Consider the following 24,000-nt stretch of genomic DNA (forward strand, 5'->3'; position numbering starts at 1 on the left):
GGAAAATAGCTACTTTTGATCCTTTGAGGCATATCAAGATTGAAACAGAAACAGAAAAATTGCCAAAAAATTTTGATTTGGAAAGCAGTTCTGTTCTAATTTATACTTATTCCAGCTTCGAATATGAATTTTCATGTGCACATTTATTGGCTAGCAATCGCTTTATTAAATAATGGTTATTCAAAGCGCTATAAAATAATTAACGGGTTTCATCTGTTTATCCGGTTTTCTTTGATTTTGCTCATTTGACCATTACCATAATTGCTACCTTGCGTAGTTCAATGAGTAGATAGATTTAGGTTTAATAGAGCAGAAGCAGTTAGTGAGGTAAGTCAGATACGTGAAATTAGAAATTGTGCAGACCAAAAAACGTGATCGAAATGTGAGACTAGTTAAATTTTCACAACCTGAAGAATACGGGAACGGACTCAAAAAGAGTTATCTCTGTGAAGAAAACTTCCATGTCATTTTTCTGTCATCTACTAAAAAGATGGATCTCATAAAACTTCAAAAATTGAATCAAAAATGAAAAGAAATTAGCAAAAATCCAGCTGATCCAAAAATTTAGAAAAGACGGTTTATACGTTAGATAATACAAGTGACATACATAACAAAACTCCTCTTCTGTAGAATTGAGGCCATCAAACTACTCAGACAAAAATAGATATGACATGTCAGGTTCAAAAATTTTTCTATTGTTCGAAATATTGAAAAATTGGAAGAAGTTTCCCGAAAAAAGTTTCATCAACGAGGTTTATCAATTTTCTCATCATTTTGTCCTCAGCACTGTTTTAGACCAATGGAAATGTAATTATCACCGGATGATTAGTTTTCTTATGATATAAAAACAGTGTTTTGTGCTAAGAATACCACCAAAATTATTTTCAACAATGGACGCGCCTTTATCAACTCGCACTGAATGCGGTAAAAAACTGCAAAAAATTGCAAAGCTAGCTTAACACTTAACAAAATAGCTGAGAAACCTCAAAAGTACTATGAAGCTTGGATAATTCAAGAAAAGTTTTGAAAACACTATTTTAACATGTTTAAAATTGTTTTTACAGCCTTTTCAATCCACTAAATCTCCAGAAATATTTTAATATACCTCAACCCCCCCCCCCCCTGAAAAGTTGGAAGGAAAATTTGAAAGGATTAAAAGGGTGGGAAGAGTTCACCTACACTAAAATTAGTAGCTGTTGTTTTTCTTTTTTCGCTACGCTACGTAAGCAAAAAGTGAAAATTTGACTGAAGAACAAAAGAGCCAGCCTCGCATATATATATATATATATATATATATATATATATATATATATATATATATATAAATGCGTCTTTTCCAATATATATATATATATATATATATATATATATATATATATATATATATATATAAATGCGTCTTCTCCAAAGAAAATGTCATTTCTTGTGTACCTGAATGTGGGCGTTGCTCAGGACACTGCTCAACAACTGGTTTTCGCCGTTTCCGAGGTAATCGGTAAAAGTTTCCAAAGTTTTAGGTTTTCTAAAACTTCCTCAAAAAAATTGTTAGCGGTCTCATCTAATATAGTTAACAGAGATGCTGGTAGCTTGATAATTTTATGTGCTTTTTGGGTCCAAAGTGTCGCTAAAGACAAATTTTTGCCGAAAACTACAAATGTTTTGGTTGTTCAAAATTTATTACCCAAAAACACAAAATACTAGTTGTTTGTCTTTTCTAGATGTTTAAATTGTCATGACGAATGAACACTTCTTGTACTTGGACCTGCATGTCTGTTTTTTTTCTTTTTCACCAATCTTTATAAATAATTTTTATAACCTTTGCAAAATATCAAGCTAAAAGCACGAGATACTGAAAAATGTTGCGCAGAGACAGAGCTTTGGATTGGGTTGGTTCTTGTCCAGAGAAAACAGAATCCAACATTCCTGGACAGTTGACAAATGTGTAGTTTTCCTTATCAAATTTTGAATGCTTAATTTTTTATACCATAAACGGATTTGCAGATTTGCACGAGTCGTCTTGCCTTTTTATTGAATAAAATTGTCCATTTAATCTCAAACGTGAAACAGAAATCGTAGTAAGTTTCTGAACAATTTTTATTTGCTTCGTTTTGAACTTTAAGTAAACAAGAACTTTATTTTTTCAATCTCTTTTGCTTTAAGTTGTCCCAATTTTTAACCCCAATTCTTGATTCTGTCTGTCTGAGGTTCCTTTTAAGGAATATTGGAGCATTCTCAGTGTTTGTGTCATTCTTCATTGCAATGATGTTAGCAGAAAATTGAAAAATATCTTCAGTATATTATAGTTGAACAAATCTAAATTTATCTGTCTAGTTAAACAAAACATAAAATATTTATCCAATTTAGAAAAATTGATGGAATGTCCACAGAGCTGGGAAAAGAAAAATTTTTAACGTGAAATTTTCAGCTGGCAGAAATTTATTAATCTCTTTAGAAAAATCCCCCTTTATTTGAATTTTTCCCTTTTCAGTTTCTGAGGAAAGAGAAAAGATGGAAGGAATAAAACAAAGGACAGGTTGAGTTTCCCTTCAATTGTTCCTTTGTTGATTAGGGAAGAAGTATTGCACAATTTTCACCTGTTTCGTTTTAATAAATTCCCTTCTAAAGTCATAAAAATTTAACTTATTTTCCAGGACAACTGTTCTCCCAGTGAAAGGTTTTTGTTTACTATTATTTTAATATTATTCAACAAAATCAAACACTTGTTCAGCTTTATCGGGATTTTAGCTGGAAAACTAAATTCCGTAAAAACCGGCTTTCTTTCGAAAAACCAGATGCTGCAAATGAGTAATAGGTTCGAATGAACCGCTATGGAATTAAATTTTAAATTAAGCATTTTTAAATCGTTTTAAATTTGCTGTTTTATATTTTAAATACTGGCCAATCAGATTCGAGTATTCGCGTATGCTCCGTCTATTTCAGTTCACATTGCTCCAGTTATTTTTCCTGCATCAATTATAACATCAGATCAATTTCTAATTTATTTGTTTTTATACTTTTATTTTTCCTCTATCCTTTTTGTTTTTCCTTGGCTTTTCCGATCAAGTTCAACCTTATCAGTTAATTTGGCTAAATTATCTATGAGTTAAATTCCTTTACATTTATTTTCCTTTATATTATTATGCTCATAACTTTTTGTTTTATCAAGTTAACGGCTTATTGTTAATTAACCTCTTTTCGCGTTCTCATACTTAAGCTTGTATGCCCTTAAATGGCGGCTTTAAATGCTTCTTCGCCGTTGCCTCCAAAAATGAACTATAAACGAGAAATGCGGTCCTTACATCAAGATCAAATTCAGCCAGTTCAATCTCAAATATCTGCGCAACCTTTGTCAAATTTTGCTGAATCGTCTTTAAGCGCTCATTCTGAAACATCAGTTTCGTTATCACCGTTCCTATTCAGTAACTCACCCCCAAAAGGTGGTGAAAAAATTGTCTTAGAAAATTTTCACAAAAATCAAACTAACTATGGACCTCTGACCTCTAGAGAAACGGCGCAGGAATCGATGACATCGCGAGATTCGACACGATTAGCAAGCAGCAGCTCGCTTACTATTTCAAGTGCCTTTGCAGCTTCTCGAAATGGGTCTGAGAGCGAAAGCAGACACCAAATGACCACCGAATCGCCCGATTCCGGAGTTGACACTTCGGTTATGGACACAGATCCCGAAATTGAAGGCCACGAAAACCTCACTGATAACCAGGGCCGTAGCCATAACCATAACATGGACCATAACGCGGAGTTCCAGAGCCATAGAAGTCTTCAAGGTCAGATGTCGCTCGGGACCGTGCCAGATTCGTCAACCATAACGTCTGGTTCCAAACATATCGGTTCAAGTTTGACGGGGCTGATGAAGTCGAGGTCAAACTTTGACCTCTACAGTGACGCATCCCTTGTTATGAGTTTGAAACGGAAGTTGACAGAATCGCAGGAACATATTCATCCGTCTGGCCAGGCAATCGATTTCCATAACAGGTGTCCGGATCCCACTTGGACAATCAGATCCAGAAAAGGATCTCTGGCGCTCTCAACTTGCAGTGTGGGCACGAGCGACAGGGAAAATAGGCAGAGCTCGGATGGTCCTGACAGGTCTGAGCGGGATTCGAACCCGCGCGTGGATGGTGAAGATGATGGGAGTGACGCAGACGTCGAGATGGGTTGCGCCGCTCTGGAGATCGAAGAAGGGGAAAGTGAAGACGATGGTGACTATTGTGTCGAGGATAGACCTCCAACAGATGTGTCATCGTCACCCGATCTTCAGAATGGTGAGAGCACGCGCCCTATTTTCCACTCAGTAACGCACCGAGTGACACAAAGTTTGTGGGTCTTTCCCATTATAGCCCCCCCCCCCCCCCCAGCTTAGTGGTCAGATAAACTATACCCCCCCCCCCCAAATTCATGGTAAACCTACCATAATAGGGGCTGGGGGCTATATTTTCGTGGGGAGAGGGCTATAATTGGAAAGACCCAAATTTGTATCCACGAGACCATTAACACTCACTACACGCTCTCTTTTATTACATTTTTTACTTGTTGTAAAAGATGTAACCCTTCCCCAGTCTTGGGGGGGGGGGGGGGTGTGACAGAATAGATCCGATCCCTTCTAGCACACGTGATTCATAATTGAGGGTCACAGAATAATTCGGGAATGATACACATTAGATAGCTGTGACACGAAAATGAAATTTGAGATCACTTCTGTTTCGGGGGATGCAATTCAAGGTTTTCCGAGGCTTATATTAATTCCACAATCAAGATAAGGATCTTTTTCGTTTGTGCCCCCCCCCCCCCCCCCCAGCTTAGTGGGTGCATATTATTTGCAACTCCCAGATGCACGTGCAATATTTTTACATATTCATAAGTTTGAAGTTCATAAGTTAGCATCACGGTAATGTGTTTTAATTGTAGTAAATTTGAAAGGGGTATTGTTTCTATTCGCTTGCTAGCTATGTACCAATTTTATTAAATTGTATCACTGTGATTTACGTACTATCATTTCTATTATCGGCATTTGTCCTGTTTGCGGCGTTAGTAATCTTCAATGATTGTGCTAATGTCTAATTAGGGTGCGTTCGCATTGAAAGTATTTGTTCATTTTGCTTAGTGAGCATGTTAGAGCCCTGCTAGCTCAGTCGGTAGAGCGTTGGACTTTTAATCCAACGGTCAAGGGTTCGAGTCCCTTGTGGGGCGGGTATTTTTCGTCTCAAAAAACAATTCTAATTGAAAACAAGCAATGACCTTTTATAATCTTTTCGAATCCTTCCTTCGCAAAAGAAAACAAAAGTTGCCTGTTATCAGACCGAACTCACACACCAATCAGCGTGTGCGATGACGTCACAAGCGACAGAGAGGAAGACGAGTTTGCGGGGGAGGGGGACCTTAACAAAGATACCAACGAAGAAGAAATCGACAATCTATGCATTGACCAACTTCAAGCAGCCAATCAAATCGACTCTGCATCACCAATAATCAGAACCCATCAATCTCAAATCAGCCCGCACAACACCCACGCAGACAGCAGACCAAACTCAGCTGAAATTGGGCAGAATTCGGGGTCGGCTTCCGGGTTAAACTCGCTCCCGAAATTACCGATTCCGATCAAATGTGGTGAATGTAACCATTCGTTTCACTCGAACGCCTCGTTTGCGATTCATCAGCGAAAACACACGGGCGAACGTCCCTTCGTGTGCGACGAATGTGGGCTAGGGTTCACCCAAAAGGGCAATTTGTCCAGGCACAAACAGACACACCTGGACAGGAAACCTTTCAAGTGTGACCAGTGCAGCTATGCTACTAAGAGGAAGGACGCTCTCTTGACCCACAAGTCTACCCACTACCTCAACAAGAGATACAAGTGCACCTACTGTTCACAGGTACCCTATTTAAAATTTGGCTTTAAGCTCTTCATAGCTTCTCCGCCTCTTTTGTTTATATAGAGCTAAAACCTAACCCCCCCACTCCGAAGAAAAATCGTTAATTTAGTTTTTGTTTTTAAAAATTTTATTTAGGGTGGACGATAGTTAATTTCTTGGGGGAGGGGGGGGGGGGGGGATTATAGCTTATCCTTGCTATAAAAAATGTCATTTCATGAGCTTTCAAAAAATGTAATTAATTTTCGATGTATAACTTTAAACTTTAAAATTAAGTACAGTTTCTTAAGAGCTTATTTAGTTATAAAAAGAAATTCCTAACTGGGAGAAACAAATCTACCATGTTTCAATGGAGCTAGCTCATTTTGACGCAAGTTTTAAAAGCCCAGTTTCAAAATCTGACACTGCAGAGATCTGACATTTTAGAAATGCTGTCTTAACAACTCGAACCGCTACCCTGTTCTCCTTAAAAGCTAGTTCTCAGTGACTTCACGTTAAGTCACGAAACCTATACTAATAAGCTAACCACCCTTTTCATTTTTGTTCGATATATTGGACTTAAAAGTGCTCAAAAGTGAATTATTACCCCGCCATTAAGTATAGCGGGAGTTAAATGTTTTTTCGTTAAACTGTGTGAAAAATGAGGTTAATTTCAAACTTTAATTGTTCACACGTGGTGTGGAATTACGAAGCCGCCGTTATTTTCTCATCTGATGTTTTTATTAGGATATTAGTCAAGTCTAATTACTATTGTTGTGAGTAGGAGCTCAAAACACTTGTAGCAAACTTTATTTGTTACATTTCCAAAGTGTCATCTTGCGAAAATTTGGGAAATTGAGCTAACATGTCTAATTAAAAACAACAGCGCATCCATTTCCTAATATTAAAGCGGTGGAATAAATTGGCAAATATCGTACAATGATAATAAAAAGCAAACAAAAGCGAAGTAACAGTTGCTGTTTATTTGTTTACGAGCACCCCGTTGTTTGTAAACAAGCCGGCAGCGACACAACATGTTGGAAAATGAACGACTCCACTCGACAATTAAATTTAATGAAATGACTTTTGGAAAAGTAAATTAATTGGGCTAAAATGGTGTCCGCCGATGTGAAAATTAGCCGAAAAAGTCAAAACTAGGCCTATTAGCAGAATTAATTGCTGAGAGTAAACGAAACTAGGACGCGCAATTCTCTAACAAGAACTCCACCTTCTCGCTCAAATTTTTTGGGTTTTCTAGACCAGAATATAATGAAAAATGAGCTTCAGCTTCACAAAAGCGAAGAGCAGAGGCGGACAAAATTTAATTGTTGAAAACTTTTTGTTTAAGAAAAACAAAACTACCCCGAATTCTGTGTACTTTAAATGCGTAGTCACCACTTGCTCATCAAAGCTTTCTATGAATGCGAATCTAACTGCGATACAGAACCGGCCTACCCCACATAATCATGATTCCCATGAAGAAAAAATCGAGCAGGAAAAATTTCGGAGAAAAGTTTTGGAATCAGTTTTCCGGAGTCCGGGAACACGACTTCGCCAATCTTACAACGAAAACTTGCACGAAATGCATCAAAATTTTTTACCACCCCAGTACGACAAGATTCGACGTGGATTAAATTACAAACGATCAGAGTCCAGGCAAAACAATCTGAAAATGGTTCAATTTCATTTTTCATTCCTTATGTTCCCCTAATTCGTTTCACCAACGAAACGATAACAAGAATAACTTCTGAATTTTGACACACTAAATGACCTCTTGTTTCGTAACCGTGCTAATAGCCGACCGGATCTTTTTTTGTTATGCCCCCTCCCCCTCCTCTGCCACGTTTATCAGTTGATTTGCACCAGTTAAAAACTAAATTTTGCTTTTTCTAAAATCTGATCTTTATGATAACTTTTGACCTGCGTCACCAAAGTGAGGCTTTTTAAGGGATTTACAAAATTAATATAACTGAACATATTTTGGGTAGTATCAAGCCGACCCACTAAAATAATAAATGATACTTCTCGCCTATATATGCAAAAACTGATAATTGGGTCTTTGAAATGTTCAAGTCCAAATTAAGCATCGTTTATCAGTTTCAACCTTAGTTTTTTGTTCAAACTCTTTGAATTTGGTTCAGGAGATTTTTTTATCGTGTTTCAGGCGTATAAACAAAGACAGTCCCTGCGCGATCACTTGCGAGCATGTCATCGAGTGCCAAACGAGGAGCTTCGCGACATCCTCTCCGAAAGTGTCGCCCAAGTTCACCTCAGATCAGTCGGGCCCTCCCCCACAAACACACCATCGCCCTGCCCGCCTAGTGTGAACACCCCTCTCTACCCCGGTGCCAGACCCACACCTCAGAATCACCCCTCGGGAACCCTGGCCCGAATGGGACTGGATCCCAAACAGGAACATCCCCAGATCCGGATGAGGTCTGGTCTGGATTGTGGGGCTGTTGGTAGTTTGGGTCCTATTGTGAGTGGAACGACCATCAGCCGAAGTGAGATTGAAGAGCGATTGAGGCTGAGACAACAACAGATCATGGACATTAAGCAGAAGTACGCAACTCTGCCGCCTATTGACGGTAAGAATAATTCCAGATCAATTTTTTAAGTTATTTTTATTGTCCTGACTTCAATTAAGACTCTAGTAGTTTTCAATATCATGCTTTGAATACGTGTGCATCTATATTCTGAGTGAAAATTTGTTATCAGAAAGGTCGATCAGCGAATGAACTCTAACTTGGGCGTTTCAAACTTGCACAGATTTTTTCAAAGGGAAATGTTTCCAACAATAACGATAATGAGCTAGTATGGGAGCGACCATTTATGTATCTAGGTTTGATTAATTTTTTTGTCTTATTAGATTGTATTTGAGACTGCTCTTCTAAAATGATGTTGGCTTTATTTTTTCTAGTATTTCATTCATTTTTGCGAATAAAAATGGAAAATAAGTGATAGACGTATAGTAATTGATCTATTTGGCCTCTTCCAGATTAGTCATTCCCAATTTCAACTATTACTCGCAGTGGAAAAACGGGAAAAATCCAAAAAACGTCGCCAGATGTTATATCATACAGCTATGTATGATTCAGACAATTTAACAATCCAGACAATTTTTGCGTTTTAGCTTTTATAGTAAATGTATTATTATATTAATAATAATATGTGGATAAATAGTGGATTTATTCGAGTGTGACTGAGAGCTGGATCAATAATTAATAAACGTATGAACAATTCCTCATTGTTCAATATCTCCTCATTTTTTCAGTTTTTTCCCACTTTTCAGGCGGAAGGCAAAAGTACAGACGCGGAAAAATAATCCCACTTTTACTATACATTTTACTACAAATAACTGCAATATTTTGTGATTTAAAATGTGTCTGCTCCAACGCGTACATGTACGTTTTGTTTTATCCTTTATTCCAATGCCAGTTTTTTGTTATCCGGATAAAATGGGAGTATTGTAGTGGAGTGAGTGACTAATAATCCAGAGGAAATCCATCAATTGTTTCATTAAAATCTAGAGAACAGTTTGTGAACAAAAACACTACACTTGAGGGGAAAATAGGAAAAGCCTCGAGCATGTGTGACCACCGTGTATGCTAACAGTGCGCCTGGATATTATAACTGATGTTCTTTTCTTAGAAGGCTAATTTGGACGAATTTTTTTAATGCTCTTGTATGTCTCGCTCATTAAGGCTATTTTGAAATGTAAATTTCAGAGATTTAATATTTGAACATCTAAATTCTCTTGAGAAGAATTTTGTCCATTTTGTCAAATACACATTTTTGAAAATTTTGTTCCAGAACTTATTCACAAATCAATCAGTATTTATAACAATTTATTTGCGATGAGTTCTGGAGAAATTGCTCAAAAGTTTTTTTGAAGAAATAGGACACAAATTTCCAGGAATTTATTGGCTGACATTATGAACGGGTAGTCGGATTTCTTCAGGAGTTGGAGCACTAAACATTGAATGATTTTTTTTTGGGGGGGGGGGGGGAGGGTTTGGGTACGAAAAACATTTTTTTTGTTTTTTTTTCAATCTTTTACAATTTTTTTATCTATAAATTTTGGCTGATTTTTGTTTTTAGTTTTGCAATTAAAATAAACTAGCTGCAGTGCTTGATTTTTCTAGAAGTTATGTTAATGAAGTTGGTTTCATTCATCGTGAGCTGCAAAAACAGAATTGTTTTAAATTTTTGATATTTTTCGGCCAATTAAAGTCTGTGCTTTAGTGTAATTTTTCGAGATGAAGTCAAATTGGCACAGAAGTTGAGTTGTGTCTCTCTTTTCCTGTTAAGATCAGTGGGGTGTGTAAGTGTAGTGTTTTAGTGTGTGTGAATAAAGTGTGTCAGTGTGTGAGTAGTGACATCGGGAGTAGTGGGAACCTGTTTGTCCATAACTTTCGTGACGCATCACAGTTATACTCCTCTTTTTGTCTTAATTACGTTGTTCATTGTTCTTCGAAAGTTGACACGAAACAAGTTTTTATTTTATTAGTTTCAATTTTCCATTGAGCGAAACAAAAGTCAGTTTTGAGATAATACTTGTTTTCCTATCGCACCGTCAAAGTCACGCGTTTCATTTTCCTGTATTTATTTTTGTCACTAAAATTTCGGATCTATTATGATTAGACCTCTCCATTTTTGTGCCCTATGCACTTGAAAATTATGTTGTTGCACGTGCACCGGAGGTGGGAGTGGGGGGGGGGGGGGGTCGTAAAATTTATATGCACACAAAGGAGGAATTTGTTGCTGAAGTTTTGAGCGATTGCCAAGTCCCTCGGGGGTTCTGCTATGATACATAACTGAAATTGGTCAGAGGACATTGAAAGTATAAATCAACGTTTGAAGAACACTATATTTCAGCGTTTCTTTCAAGTTACTCAACCATTTTTTTTGCTAATTGTGAAGTACGGCTTATCAGCAGCCGCGAAGTGATGGCATCGGTCCGTGTTCTTTAAGTACCACTTAGTCTCCATGACTTTTTTGCGGTCAATTGAAGAAACTCCATAATATAAAACAGCAACTTTTTGGTCTAATCGGTCATTCATTTGAATTTGTCTTTGTGACGTCATCTGTTAGTTTTTTAGGATTGAGTTAGAGTTTTTAAAAACAAGCTTGTTTGCAAGTTTTGCTTATACGTGACTTATATTGGTAAAAAAATCGCCATGAACTTGCGTAATGAAATACGCAATTGGGTCAGTATTGACAGGGTGACTCAAATGTTAGACTATTGATCTATAGTTGAGTATCAAGTTAAATACCAAAAAACACATTTTTGCATTGCACAATTTCTTTCGTTTGTTTTCGCTCTTGCGAATTCTGGCGAAGAGCTCAGTTTCGCGGCTTTTACTCTGCAATGTTGTTCATTGTTTGTTAACCGAAAATGGAGAAGACTTACAGAACAAGTATAACAAGTTGATTCAAACTGATATTCGAAGAAACGCTTTGTCTTCAAATCAATTGAAAATTACTTGAGTCTTCTCGTTCGTTTTTTTTGTAGTTCAGGCCAAAGTGTCACTTTTGTTTTTATCTCTTTGATTCAAAATTTAAACGCCAAAAACTCTTAATGCAATCGATTTCTACGGAATCTGCTAAAATTAAGCATCACAAAATTGCAAGTAAGCTGAATTTAAAAATTGAGAAGAATCCGAAAATGAAATGTTGAGACAGAAATGGTAAAGGGTAATTCTGTGTAAACTTGGAAGTTTAATCAGTACTTGACAAACTTTTGAGAGTGGTTAAACTTGGTAATAGGGGACAGCTTGAATTCTGAAGGAAGTTTTTTTTTACTGAAAAGTCATTAATTCTGAGAAATGGTTTAAGCGCTTACAAAGTGTGTAGTAATGGTTTCAGTAACCACCAATTGCCGCATTCTTCGAGAATCGCCAGAATTTGGATTGTAGTGGTGTTCTGTCTTTTTACTCTGTTTTTTGAAACGGGTAAAACCTTGGAATATTAAGAGGCTCTCAGGTTCGTACGCTTACTTTAAAAGTCGGCTGGTTTTCAAGTCTTTTTGCCTTTGAGCTTTTTGATAAATTTTCCGCTCGACGTTGATCCCACAATGGAAATAACTTGTCCAAGCACGATTTTTTGTCTTTTTATTTACCTTGTTACTGACAACTTAAACATAACTGCAGCGAATGAAAATTTTTGTTTGAGTTTTTTTGGAAACTAAGTCACCTTTAGCTGCCAATGAAATTTTTCACGTTTTGCGTATACGTGATTTGTTGCGGTCAAAAATTGTCATAGTCCCACTCACTTAATATGGTTGAGAATAAAAACTTTATTTGAAGGTCAAGGGTAAACTTTTTATTTGTACACGTAATTGAGGCTGTAATAAGCTGAATTTAAAATTTGAGAAGAGTCGGAAAATGAAACGTTGAGACATAATTGGTAAAAAGTAATTGTGTGTAAGCTTAGAAGTTTGATCAGCAGTTGACAAGCGATTGAGAGTGGTTAAACTTGGTAATATAGGTCAGCTTGAATTCTGAAGGAAATGTTTCCCTGAAAAGTAATTAATTCTGAGAAATGGTTTAAGCGCTTACAAAGTGTGTAGTAATGGTTTCAGTAACCACCAATTGCCGCATTCTTCGAGAATCGCCAGAATTTGGATTGTAGTGGTGTTCTGTCTTTTTACTCTGTTTTTTGAAACGGGTAAAACCTTGGAATATTAAGAGGCTCTCAGGTTCGTACGCTTACTTTTAAAGTCGGCTGGTTTTCAAGTCTTTTTGCCTTTGAGCTTTTTGATAAATTTCCGCTCGACGTTGATCCCACAATAGAAATAACTTGTCCAAGCACGTTTTTTTTGTCTTTTTATTTACCTTGTTACTGACAACTTAAACATAACTGCAGCGAATGAAAATTTTTGTTTGAGTTTTTTTGGAAACTAAGTCACCTTTAGCTGCCAATGAAATTTTTCACGTTCTGCGTATACGTGATTTGTTGCGGTCAAAAATCGTCATAGTCCCACTCACTTAATATGGTTGAGAATAAAAACTTTATTTAAAGGTCAAGGGTTAACTTTTTATTTGTACACGTAATTGAGGCTGTAATAAGCTGAATTTAAAATTTTAGAAGAGTCGGAAAATGAAACGTTGAGACATAATTGGTAAAAAGTAATTGTGTGTAAACTTAGAAGTTTGATCAGCAGTTGACAAGCGATTGAGAGTGGTTAAACTTGGTAATATAGGTCAGCTTGAATTCTGAAGGAAATGTTTCCCTGAAAAGTAATTAATTCTGAGAAGTGAATTAAAGACTTGCAAAGAGTGTGTAGTAATGGTTTCAGTAACCACCAATTGCCGCATTGTTCTAGAATTGAAAGAGTTTGATTTGTTTTGGTGTTTTGTATTTTTTTATGATATTTTCACACATTTTTATGACTGACATTCGAATTAGGTAAAGCCTTGAAATATTTAGTGGTTCTCAGGTCCGTACGCTTGCTAAGTTTTTGATAAATGTTCCGTTTGGCGTTGATCACATAATAGAGAGATCTTGTTCTAGCACGATTTAAGGTGTCTTTTTGTTTATATTGTTAATGCCAACTTAAACGTAACTGCAGCGGCCTAACTGTGGCCGACAATTAACAGATTGGTTCTCAAAACATAAACACCACGATCTTGTAACAAATAATTTTTGCTAATTTCGTTATTCATTTACGATGCTTTGACTTTTAATTATTGTACGAATTGATATACGTGTATAGGAGTTGAGCTGCCGCGCCCCGAGTTGGTCGACTACCCTGTAGGGGAGGAGCTTTTTCTTAATTGACGTTTGTTTTTTTCTGAGTTTTTGTTGTATTTGCCTGCCTCTTATTATCTCTTATGTATAGCTAGATTTCTCTGATATGCTATGTTTTCTGTTCTCGATCTTATGCGTTTTTGATACGAAGCATTGATTTTCAATACCTAGACATCAGAAACATCAAATATTCCAATTCTATTGCTTTTGTTCTCCTTTTCTCTGTTTGGTCAATACCTTAACAGCAAAAATATCTAATATTTCAATACTATCGTTTTTGTTCTCCTTTTGTCTGTTGTTTCGGTCGTAATTCTCAATTGGTCTGCTGGCCAGCTAAAGTTTACACAAGTCTTTCATGCAATCAATGCCTTTGGAGTGTAATTCAGAACTTGCCCTGTTACGTTTTTTTTTTTGGGGGGGGGGGGGGTATTGGCCATTTAAAGTATCGCCTAAAAATAACGTCGCAGTGCATTTTAAGTGTAGTACCTTGAATCAGAGGAACTGAATATGACACATTACTATTGACCGATCGCTGTTAGTGTCCACAACTGGCACCAGTGCTAATTATTGGATTTCTAGAGTAAAACCACCCGTAGCTTTCAACTTTATTCAAAAGAAAAATCTCATCTCTTTCAAGTGTTTGCGTAGCCGATCTTTTTTTGGCCGACACAGAAATTAGCCGAGAAATATTTTGGACGAAGATGACCAAATATAACTATGGTGCCTGAAAGCTGGTTATAACCACATATTTGGTTAACATTGTTTTTAAGGCAAAATTTCTTATATTACGCTTCGAATTGTGAAAATCTAAGACAACTTTATAAATTTTGGCTCTTTTTAAATCAAGTTAGGTTTCGGCGCTTTCTAACCTCGGCTCTCTTGCACGTAACAAAGCTCATTCTCTATTAATTTGACTTATAATTAGAATTTGTGGGCCAATTGTCGTATCTTTTAATTTGTATGTCGGCTAAATGCCCCGTAGATTCTTTATATTTGGATGATTCAAAGAGGATTTTTGTTTGCCTGGCCACCCTTCTTTCCCTTTTCAAGGACCAAACTGTGCAATTAATATTGAACGCTGTTTAATTTAATCTAACTTCTAATTAAATACAAGATAGCTATCTCCACGTGTGGCCGCAAATAAAAATTAATATAAAATAAAACTTGTGTATTTGTACTTATTTCTTTAAATATTTTTTGCAAAGAATTATGGAAATATGAATACTTTTCCTGCTCCTTTCCATTATATAATCAGGGCTTAAGAGCGATAAAAAAAAAGGAAAACCATCGTTTTTGTTACCATTATAAGATAGACTTGGATGTGATGACGTATGAAAAATGGGCTTAGGAAAGACACCATTTTTTTAAAAATTGGCCCAATGAGGTCCGATACCATGGAGAACCCCTCCCCCCATTATGAAAAGTGATTTTTTGGTAGTATTTTGAAATTCAATACCTGACAAATAACAGCTTCTAATCCAAATCGACCAAAATTGGTTCAATTAACTTTCACAATTTCCGACAATGTATTAGCTAATTTGATCACACAGGTAGGTAGAATCAAGTTCTTGATAATTTCAGGTGCCCTCAGCAGACGATCATCAGCGTACCTGCCTATCTCACCCCCAACACTCCCAATCTCAACATCTGCAAACATAACCCATCATCATCAACAACAACAAACAATCCCCACTTCTCAACCTACCAATTTGACTCTTGGTCTACCTCCACGACCCCAACCCAAACCCCCTTCGGACCCCGGAATTTACCCTACCACTAGGCTGCTAAACCACCCGGGCGCACTCGTTGGACCCTCGAGTCCAGGTCGACTTGCCAGTGCTCATCTTGCAGGTCCCTCCCCAGTCTTGCCACGAACAGCAGGACAGTTCAATTCGCCTTTTGGAAGGGGGCCAATTTCAATGACTCCGAACGTTCCAAGTGCAATCGAGAACAGACAACATTCGGTTGGGAACATACCGAGTTTATACGCTGGACCCCAACATTCTGGGATTTCGCGGACGTTGTCCAACGGAGATCTTCCACCGGTTTCGGCTGCCAATAATGCCCAACATCATCTAAACGCACTTGCTGCAGCTTATAACTTACCAAGTTATGGTCACTTGAGAAACCCACCCGTGGGATTGCCCGCTAATCACCCAAACAGTGCAGTGGCGATAGCCTATGCCCATCATCAGCAACTGGAGGCTGCCAGGCGCATAAACCATAACTTGCAACCTCATCTTCCACCATTGATAAAACCAAATCACAACTCAGTTCCAACGTCTGAAAAGTCAAAATCCGAAATGATCTATAATCCAACCTCTGAGCCGTTAACCGTCAATACATCACCAGGAGCTGTTAAGTCAAACTTCAGCTCTGAAAACTCCCAAAGCAGTATTGAAACAATCGATAGTTCAATGGACCAAGAAAACCGACACGAGCGGGAATCGAACCCTCGCCAAACAGTCACCACGACTACAAGCAGCGACAGTAGCAAAAAGAACGCATGCTTATCTTGCCATAAAGATTCGCTCAAATGCGAAACGTGTTGTGTTGTATTCAGCGATAATGTCATGTATACAATTCATTTGGGATTACATTCAAAAGTGGATCCTTTGAAGTGCAATTTATGCGGATTCAGAGCTGAGAATCGATACGATTTTGCGTCTCATATTGCAAGAGGAGACCATAAAGTTTCCGAACATAAGGATCAATCGTTATCACCTGTTAAAACTTTCTAAACGCATCCCTATTCTGCAGAGGTTGTAGTTTTGTACTGTAGCTTGTTTCAGACTTTTGTCGGTTTTCTTTTAATACTGCTGCTGTTTTCTTTCCATGGGAAATCTAGATCTAATTTTCTTAGTATTTGATTAACTATCCTTGAAAACAATTTTTTACCCAGCATAAAATCTAAATGTAAGCTTTGAACTTGATCATGAAATACATAGCGCAAAGAAGTTATTTTTGGGCCAAAATTTGTAAGCTTCGGGAAAAGCTTATAAACTATTGCGAAAAGAAATCAGCTGCTGTTTGATTAGATTGTAATTTTTTGTTTTCTTGTTCATATTTATATGCCACATGCTTCAAAATATGATTTACTTTTTATCTTTTGCTTATATTTTTATTCCTACTGTTGGGAGTCTTCCTTGTTAGTGCCTTTTCCACTTATTCCTACCAATCATATCATGATTATGATTTCCTAATTTAAAACTGTATTGTATTTCTTCTCAATTTACTCTTACTTGTACTTGTTTTCGTTTCAAACCACCTCAGGAGGATCAATGTTCATCAAGGCTGATTTTAATTGTTCAGACTCATCTTGGGTGTATGGAGGGGGGGGGGGGGGGGGGGTGGTTGGGGAGAGGAACTATCAACTCAAATGGTATATTTTTGATGGTGTCAGGACAATTTACCCACTGCCATTATACCCGATGCCAAAATACCCAATGCCATTATACCCAATGCCATTATACCCAATGTATTTTGATTTTTTCGTTCAATAATCCGACAACAAATTAGCAGTCGCTATTACCCGTATTTTTCAACACGCTTAATGGCCATGGTCATGCCTCAGCGGCCCGTGCGACTTGATATGAAACTATCACAACCGAACATGGGATTAAATTATCCGCTTGTTAAATCATACTTTTAAAAGCTATTTTCTGCTAATTAGTACTCGGATTGTGGAACGAAACTATCAACGTGAATTGGGTATTTTGGCATTGGGTATAATGTCATTGGGTATAATGGCATTGGGTATAATGGCATTGGGTAAATTGTCATGTAACCATTTTTGATCAGCCAATTTCGAGCAATCAATATATTTCACGTAGACATCTGCAAGTGACATCATTAGAAAGTCCACCAAACGTGAATTTATTTTTGGAGGATTTTTGAATTTTGTCTTCCAGGAGTTATTAGATCTAAAGTATTTATAAATATTAGGCTCATTTTCAGCTTAGCCATTCATTTTTTATCACTTTTATTTTACTTTCAGAAAGTTTATGTGAAAACGTGTTTTTACATAAATACTCTTCATTTCTTACACTGGCATCGGTAAACATTTTTTAAAGTCTAGTCGTGATTATCATCAGCCTCTTTGTTTCTATTAAATGCACGTTTGGATGTTAACATGTTACCAACAGCTGATTCAATTGTCGTACTCTCTGACAGGTAAAATCCTAACTCAGGTCGGGGAGCTGTTCTTTGTCCTTTCTGTTGTCTTTGAAACTTAGTCAAAATTCAGCTCATTTATCTATCCGTTTGACACGTGCCCTTTTGGTTGCTTGCTTTCACGAATGATTTGGGGTTTAAAAATAAAGACATGAGGTCAAATATTTTTTGATGTCGATAACACTCCAGGAAAGGTTGTGATATTTGCTTTTCGAAAAATCACTTAATTTTTTTTATCAAAGTGGGTTATTTTGTCAAGGGAATCGCTACTCGGACTCAGCCGAGTTATTCGAGATGTCAGTTGCAAGTCTAGAGAAAGATAAGAAAAATTTAAAGTGAATTGCGCGACTAAAATTAGGTCTTACAATTAAGAGAAAGAATTGTTACATCAAGACACGAATGAAGAAAAGTGAACTGATACGAGTTCATACTGCAGGATTATGAACAATGATGAAAGGGTGATTAGCTAAGTAAAGTCATTTAATGCAATTTAACAGAATTTGCAAATTTTCGTGTGCGAATCGAATTAATGAAATATCAAACTATATTTTTGGTCGGACTGCGCAACATTTTTGGTCGCACTGCGAAAAGTTGAATTCTGTTTTACAATAAAAATTGAGAATTAAGAAACTATAGAAGATTGACAATTATTGTCCTGCTTTTTACTATGTGAATTGTTTGCTGGTTGCCATAAATAATGTTAGGTAGTAGTTTATGTAGTTTTTTTCTAAACAAAACTTAAATATGTTTTTCCAATATGTCTTTCTGAATTTCAATTTCAGCTTCCAAAATCAACAATCGTTTGGAGGGTCTGATTAGTCGAAACTTTTTGGGTCCACACGAGGGTGAATCCATCAACCATGGTTGTAAAAGTATATAATGCAGCATAGAATTGTCCAGGTGGTGGCGAAGAGCTTAAGAAGGGCGTGATATATCTGCTTGGGTAAACTGATTCCTGAAATGAAGTAGAGATGATGGGAGGAATATTTAGTCTTGGGTAATTCTCGGATTTTTTGGGGTATCTATTTTTTGCGTAGCGCGCGCTCTGCTAGAGTGCTTGCATGAAATGGCACTGTCTCTATCCCTCTTTCTGTGCTCTGTTTTTCCCATCTTCCCGTTTTTGTTTTTACTAGGTTTCGTTATACTAGATCTTTGACTAGCTGGGGTCGCTCGGTAAGTTTTTTCCCGTTGTGAGGTCTGCTTGAAACTCATCTCTAATGCCGGATATCGCTATGTCGAAAAATTTGACAAGATTGTTTTGTATTACGGACTCAAGGGAAGGAGCGAGCTACACAAGCGTTAAAAATTGATGATGTGTTGTGGCTTCCTCGCTGAGCGGGATTCTAAAATGTTTCCTTGGATATTTAGGAAATCTCTCATTGAGTGCAACGATTTAAAATTCTTCCTTTTTTGTTATGAGATTGTCCGTTGAAAGTTGATTTGTTTTGGTGTGAACGTATTTAAGCCCTTACAATCTCGGTACATGATGGGAATTGTAATAGGCGAATCATAATGTTGCCGTGCAATAGTGGCCAACATTTGGGGCCAAGTAGCTTTTCCCCAATAACTGGGGTGGGCTACAATAATGTTATCATGAAAAAAATCATCCCAAACTCGCTAGAGCAATTCCCTCATTGACACACACACCCACAAACACGCACACACCCACAATATGACACCCCCCAAACACACACACACACACACACACACACACACACACACACACACACACACACACACACCCACTATTGCGGCTGAGCTTAACAACTCAGAAATTAAATTGAATAGCGCTTCAAGGCCATTTCAAGCCTTAAAGCTAAAATAGCGTGACAAGCGAAATTTATTGCTACATTCTATCGAAGCCAAACGGATTTGTTCATTTTGTTCAACATTCATATTTAGCAACTATTATTAGTACGCAATCGTCATTCATGAAGTCAAACTATAACTCACACTCGAACTACCTCAACCACCAGCAAAACAATACTACGACTTAACAGTATTGCATCAGATTCTTTGCGATTGGATTGCGAATCAACCTGTTATTGATACAGAATATTTGACAAAACTTCTACATGGTTAACAAATTTCCCATGACATCAAATTTACAGTGAAAAAGTGACGTTATGGAAAAGTGTTCACATTCTGTCGACATTATTATCTACAACCAATCAACAGTTAAATTTGACATGTAAATCCACGTGACTAGCAGCATAAAAGGAGCTTGAAAAACTACCAAAAATCAGAAGAAATTTGCAATTTTGGTCAAATTAAACTGACATACAGTGCGTATTGAAGCACACTTTCTTGAGCGGTAAATTACTTGTTATCGTGTCTTGTTTCTGTAGATCAAATTAGTGATTGTACAGCCTAACTTTACTCTGACTTTTTGAAAATTGAATTGTCTTTGAAATTCTCAAATTTTCACATTGCGGAACAAAGTTCTAATAAGTAGAGTTACAGAGCAGTTAAACTGTTCGTTCTTGTTTCATTCATTTACCAGTTGCCGAGGCTGATTCCAGTTAGTTGATCGGTAGATCTGAGAACTTGGTTACAAAGATATACAAAACTTTGTATTTCGTCCATGTATTAAGATTGGGTATAAAACATAAAAGGTAGCCCCACCAACGCAGTTTACCCAGCGTTGCTTATTTTTACATCAGATAGTAGGCCTACCTAATGTTCATAACCTTGTGAAATTTTATCTCACTAGCATTTTTGGTTAAGGAGATATTATCGAAAACCTCTAATTTGAGAATATTTGGTTATTTGAAAATTTGGACTTTTGCTTAGTTGAAGCAAAGTTATTTGTTATTCGGCAAAGCCGAACAAGTAGTTATTTGAAATTATTGAGTATCAAGTAATGCAACGGCATTCTACAGTATAGTGGAAAATACAGTTCACAAAAGTTAACTGCAAAAACACAATATCCGGACAGATTTGAAACCGCTGAAACGAACTGGGCGGTGTAGTTTTCCTTGACTTTGATAGGAGAGCAGCGTTTACATTTGGTCCGCCGACCCGGACAATGGAAGGCAAATTGCTGTCCAATCTGATGAAGAGAGTGCCGAAGGCACCCCCCAAAGGGAATCAAACAAATCAACAGCGCAACGCCAGTGAGGCAGAGTGAAAGTTGCGAGTGCACTTCACAAATTACGTTGAAGAACTAACCTCGCTTAAAAGGAGCAAGCAAAGCAAAAGGCAATCAGGCAATCCTAACACAATCAGCAGAGAGGAGCTTCAATCAACAGCACAAAGGTACGACAAGAAGTTCCAAGATTTATTAGAAGAAGTCAACACCAAAACAGGGATTGGCTACAAAATAATTGAAGATTCAGATCGACCCAACAAATTAAAGGTCCTCTATCAACAGACTGTCCACCTCCTAGAGGAAGAAATACCCAAGCAACTGCAGCGTCGAAACAAGCTTGTGCCCTACCAAGGAAATTTCGTTGAAGAACATCTGAAAGAAGCAAGGAAGTGCAAAGCAAGTTTGGACTATCATTGGCTTGCATATATAAGCAAAGGCACGCAACCAGAAATGAATGCAGAGCAAAACAACGCATCCCAAGCTGTGAATGACAGCGAGAGCCACAAGAACTACCCAACGGACAGCCCAGTTGCTAAAACAGTGCAAAATGGAGCAACAGCAAGCGGCCAAGAGACGGAGAATGTTTCGGAAACATCTTCAGCAAAGCAAAGGCGCGAGGAGAGGATGAAGATATTCGATATCGAATTCGAAACCAAGATGCGATTGGAACAGGCACGGTTTGAGCGGAGGAGGCTAGAGCTAGAAATGCAAATGAAGGAACTGGAAAACAAGCATCAACTGCTGGAGGAAGAGCGTGAGCTGGAGCGCAAAGTGAAGAGAACGGCATTAGAAAACGATGATGCTCGTTCCCAATCAACTGGTGCTCGAGACAAATCACCTTTCAACTGGACCCCCAAGAAGATAGATGTCCCTGACTGGGCCAGCAGAATCGACAACCTTCTAACACCAGATCGATCAGCAGCTCGCTTCGAAGTAACCCCTGAAGTGAACAGGCAAAGTCACTTCTCACGATATCGCAGATCACGAGACCGATCCTCAAGTGTTGAAGACCGAGACGTTTCCCCCAGAGCTGGTCTATTACGATACAACACTGGCTATTCAGGTAGTAGTTGTAGCCTACCAAAGCTGAAGTTGAACAACTTCGACGGGAACCCTCTCGAATGGCCGGAGTGGTCTAGTATGTTCATTGCTACAGTGGATCAACGACCAATACCAGACTCAGAGAAGATGAGCCATCTGAAGACTCTGCTGACAGCAAAGGCAAGGTCAGCAATCTCTGGAATGGGCTATTCTGGACAGTTCTATGGTGCTGCATGGAGCATTCTGGAGAGGAAATTTGGAAGGCCTCATGTGATCATTGATGCACAACTGGAGAGTCTCCGCAAAGCAAGTCAGGTGAAACCTCACGACTCAACAGGTCTGATCAGTTTCTCAGTTATTGTTTCGAACTTTGTGAATGTGCTCAAAGAGTACAAGCAGATTGGTGATCTGCAATCAAGTTCGACACTCTATATGGCAGTAGATAAACTACCCCAAGTTCTCAAAGAGAAGTGGTGGTTCTATGTTGATGATAAAGATAAAGATTGGCCTGATCTGATTATGTTTGAAAAGTGGCTATCTAGGATAGCATTCGTGCACGAAGGGTTTTCAGCTTTCAAGGGAGAGCGAAGAGAAGAAGACCGAAGAAGCACAAACGGTTCTCGAAAACGTCGAACTTCAGTGCAAGTTCCAACGTGAGAGAAACGAAGCAAACGCAAAGTGATCACTGTCCACTAGCTGATGGCACTCATAAAATATGGAACTGTCCACTATTCAGAAACATGAGTGTGAATGATCGGTACGCAGCAGTGAGAAAGCAACGCTTATGTTACGGATGTCTAGGCAAAGGACATGCAATCAAAGATTGTAAAGTCAATGCGTGCGGCATCAATGGATGCATCAAGAAGCACAACCGATTGCTACACTCAGAAAACCAAATGCACGAGGGCAATCAGGCAGTCAACGTAAGCGCAGCAACAATCAACCAGAGTAACAAAGTTACTAGCTTTCTTCAGATAGTTCCTGTCTCAATACAGAGCGGTGGCAACAGGCTGAACACATATGCTTTCCTCGATAGTGGATCAACGGTTTCATTCATTGATCAAAGTGTGCAAGAGAAGTTACGGGCCCAGGGCACCGGTGTGACGCTCAACATAGCTGGCATACACGGAACGAAGGATCGGAAGACAGAAAGGGTTCCTCTCAATATAAAGGGACTACATTCAAAGGTGCATTCAATCGAAGCGTTTGCACACCCGTCAATCTCTTTGGGAAAAACAAACTACAACTACAACAAGCTGAAGCAAAGCTTCAATCACTTGAGTGTTTTACCCAACAAAAGCTTCAACTTGATGGAAGTTGGCATCATCCTTGGTCAAGATGCTTATGAGCTACAACGCCCATTGGACTATAAGATAGGAACACGAAGTGAACCTTTCGCCGTTCTAACAGAGCTAGGATGGGTAGTCAGTGGACCCATGACGGGCAAAAGAAGACAAAATGTTTGTCATTTCGCCTTCACAGAAGATGTGAAAGTGGCAGAGAATATTCAAACCTGGTGGGACATAGAAACCTATGCTTCCAAAATCAACGTCGTCAGTCAGTCAAAAAGGGAACTGCAGGCTCAGAAGATGCTAGAGAGTACGACGAAGTTCACAGGCGAGCGGTACGAAGTGGGAATGCTGTGGAGTGAACCAGAGCCAAACCTACCGAACAACTACAGCTCAGCCTTGGGTCAGCTTTACTCACTGGAGCGAAGATTCCAAAGGGACGCAAACCTGAAGAATTTGTATCAACAGTCAATAGATACAGACGTAGAAAAAGGGTTCGTAAAGATATTGGACGAGTCCGAAGTGAAAGGCAACTTCGGGAAAGAATGGTATTTGCCACACCATCCAGTGCTAAACCCGAACAAGCCTGGCAAAGTAAGACGTGTTTGCAATGCTGCCTCAAAGTACAAAGAAGTATGCCTAAATGATAAGCTACTAGCAGGACCTGATCTGCTACATGGGTTGATTGGAACAATATTCAGATTCCGTGAAGGACCAATAGCCCTAACAGCCGACATCGAATCGATGTTTCTACAAGTGCAAGTTCCCGAACAGGATAGAAGTTTCT

The 24,000-nt window shown here is 38.2% G+C and overlaps 1 protein-coding gene and 1 non-coding gene across 2 annotated transcripts; both read left to right on the plus strand.

The window, feature by feature from the left end:
- The first annotated feature begins 2,961 nt into the window (after positions 1 to 2,961).
- Positions 2,962 to 16,448, plus strand: LOC142343076 (uncharacterized). The gene is made up of 4 exons (XM_075394765.1): positions 2,962 to 4,283; positions 5,317 to 5,891; positions 8,032 to 8,455; positions 15,201 to 16,448. The coding sequence occupies exons 1-4, from the start codon at positions 3,230 to 3,232 to the stop codon at positions 16,358 to 16,360; spliced, it is 3,213 nt and encodes a 1,070-aa protein (XP_075250880.1). The 5' UTR covers positions 2,962 to 3,229; the 3' UTR covers positions 16,361 to 16,448.
- On the plus strand, positions 5,136 to 5,208 carry Trnak-uuu (transfer RNA lysine (anticodon UUU)). Its single transcript has one exon. It is a non-coding gene; the product is annotated as a tRNA-Lys (tRNA).
- Positions 16,449 to 24,000: the final 7,552 nt, after the last annotated feature.

The sequence above is a fragment of the Convolutriloba macropyga genome, chromosome 1 (genome assembly GCF_964194025.1).
Source record: "Convolutriloba macropyga chromosome 1, txConMacr16.3, whole genome shotgun sequence".
Classification (NCBI taxonomy): domain Eukaryota; kingdom Metazoa; phylum Xenacoelomorpha; order Acoela; family Convolutidae; genus Convolutriloba; species Convolutriloba macropyga.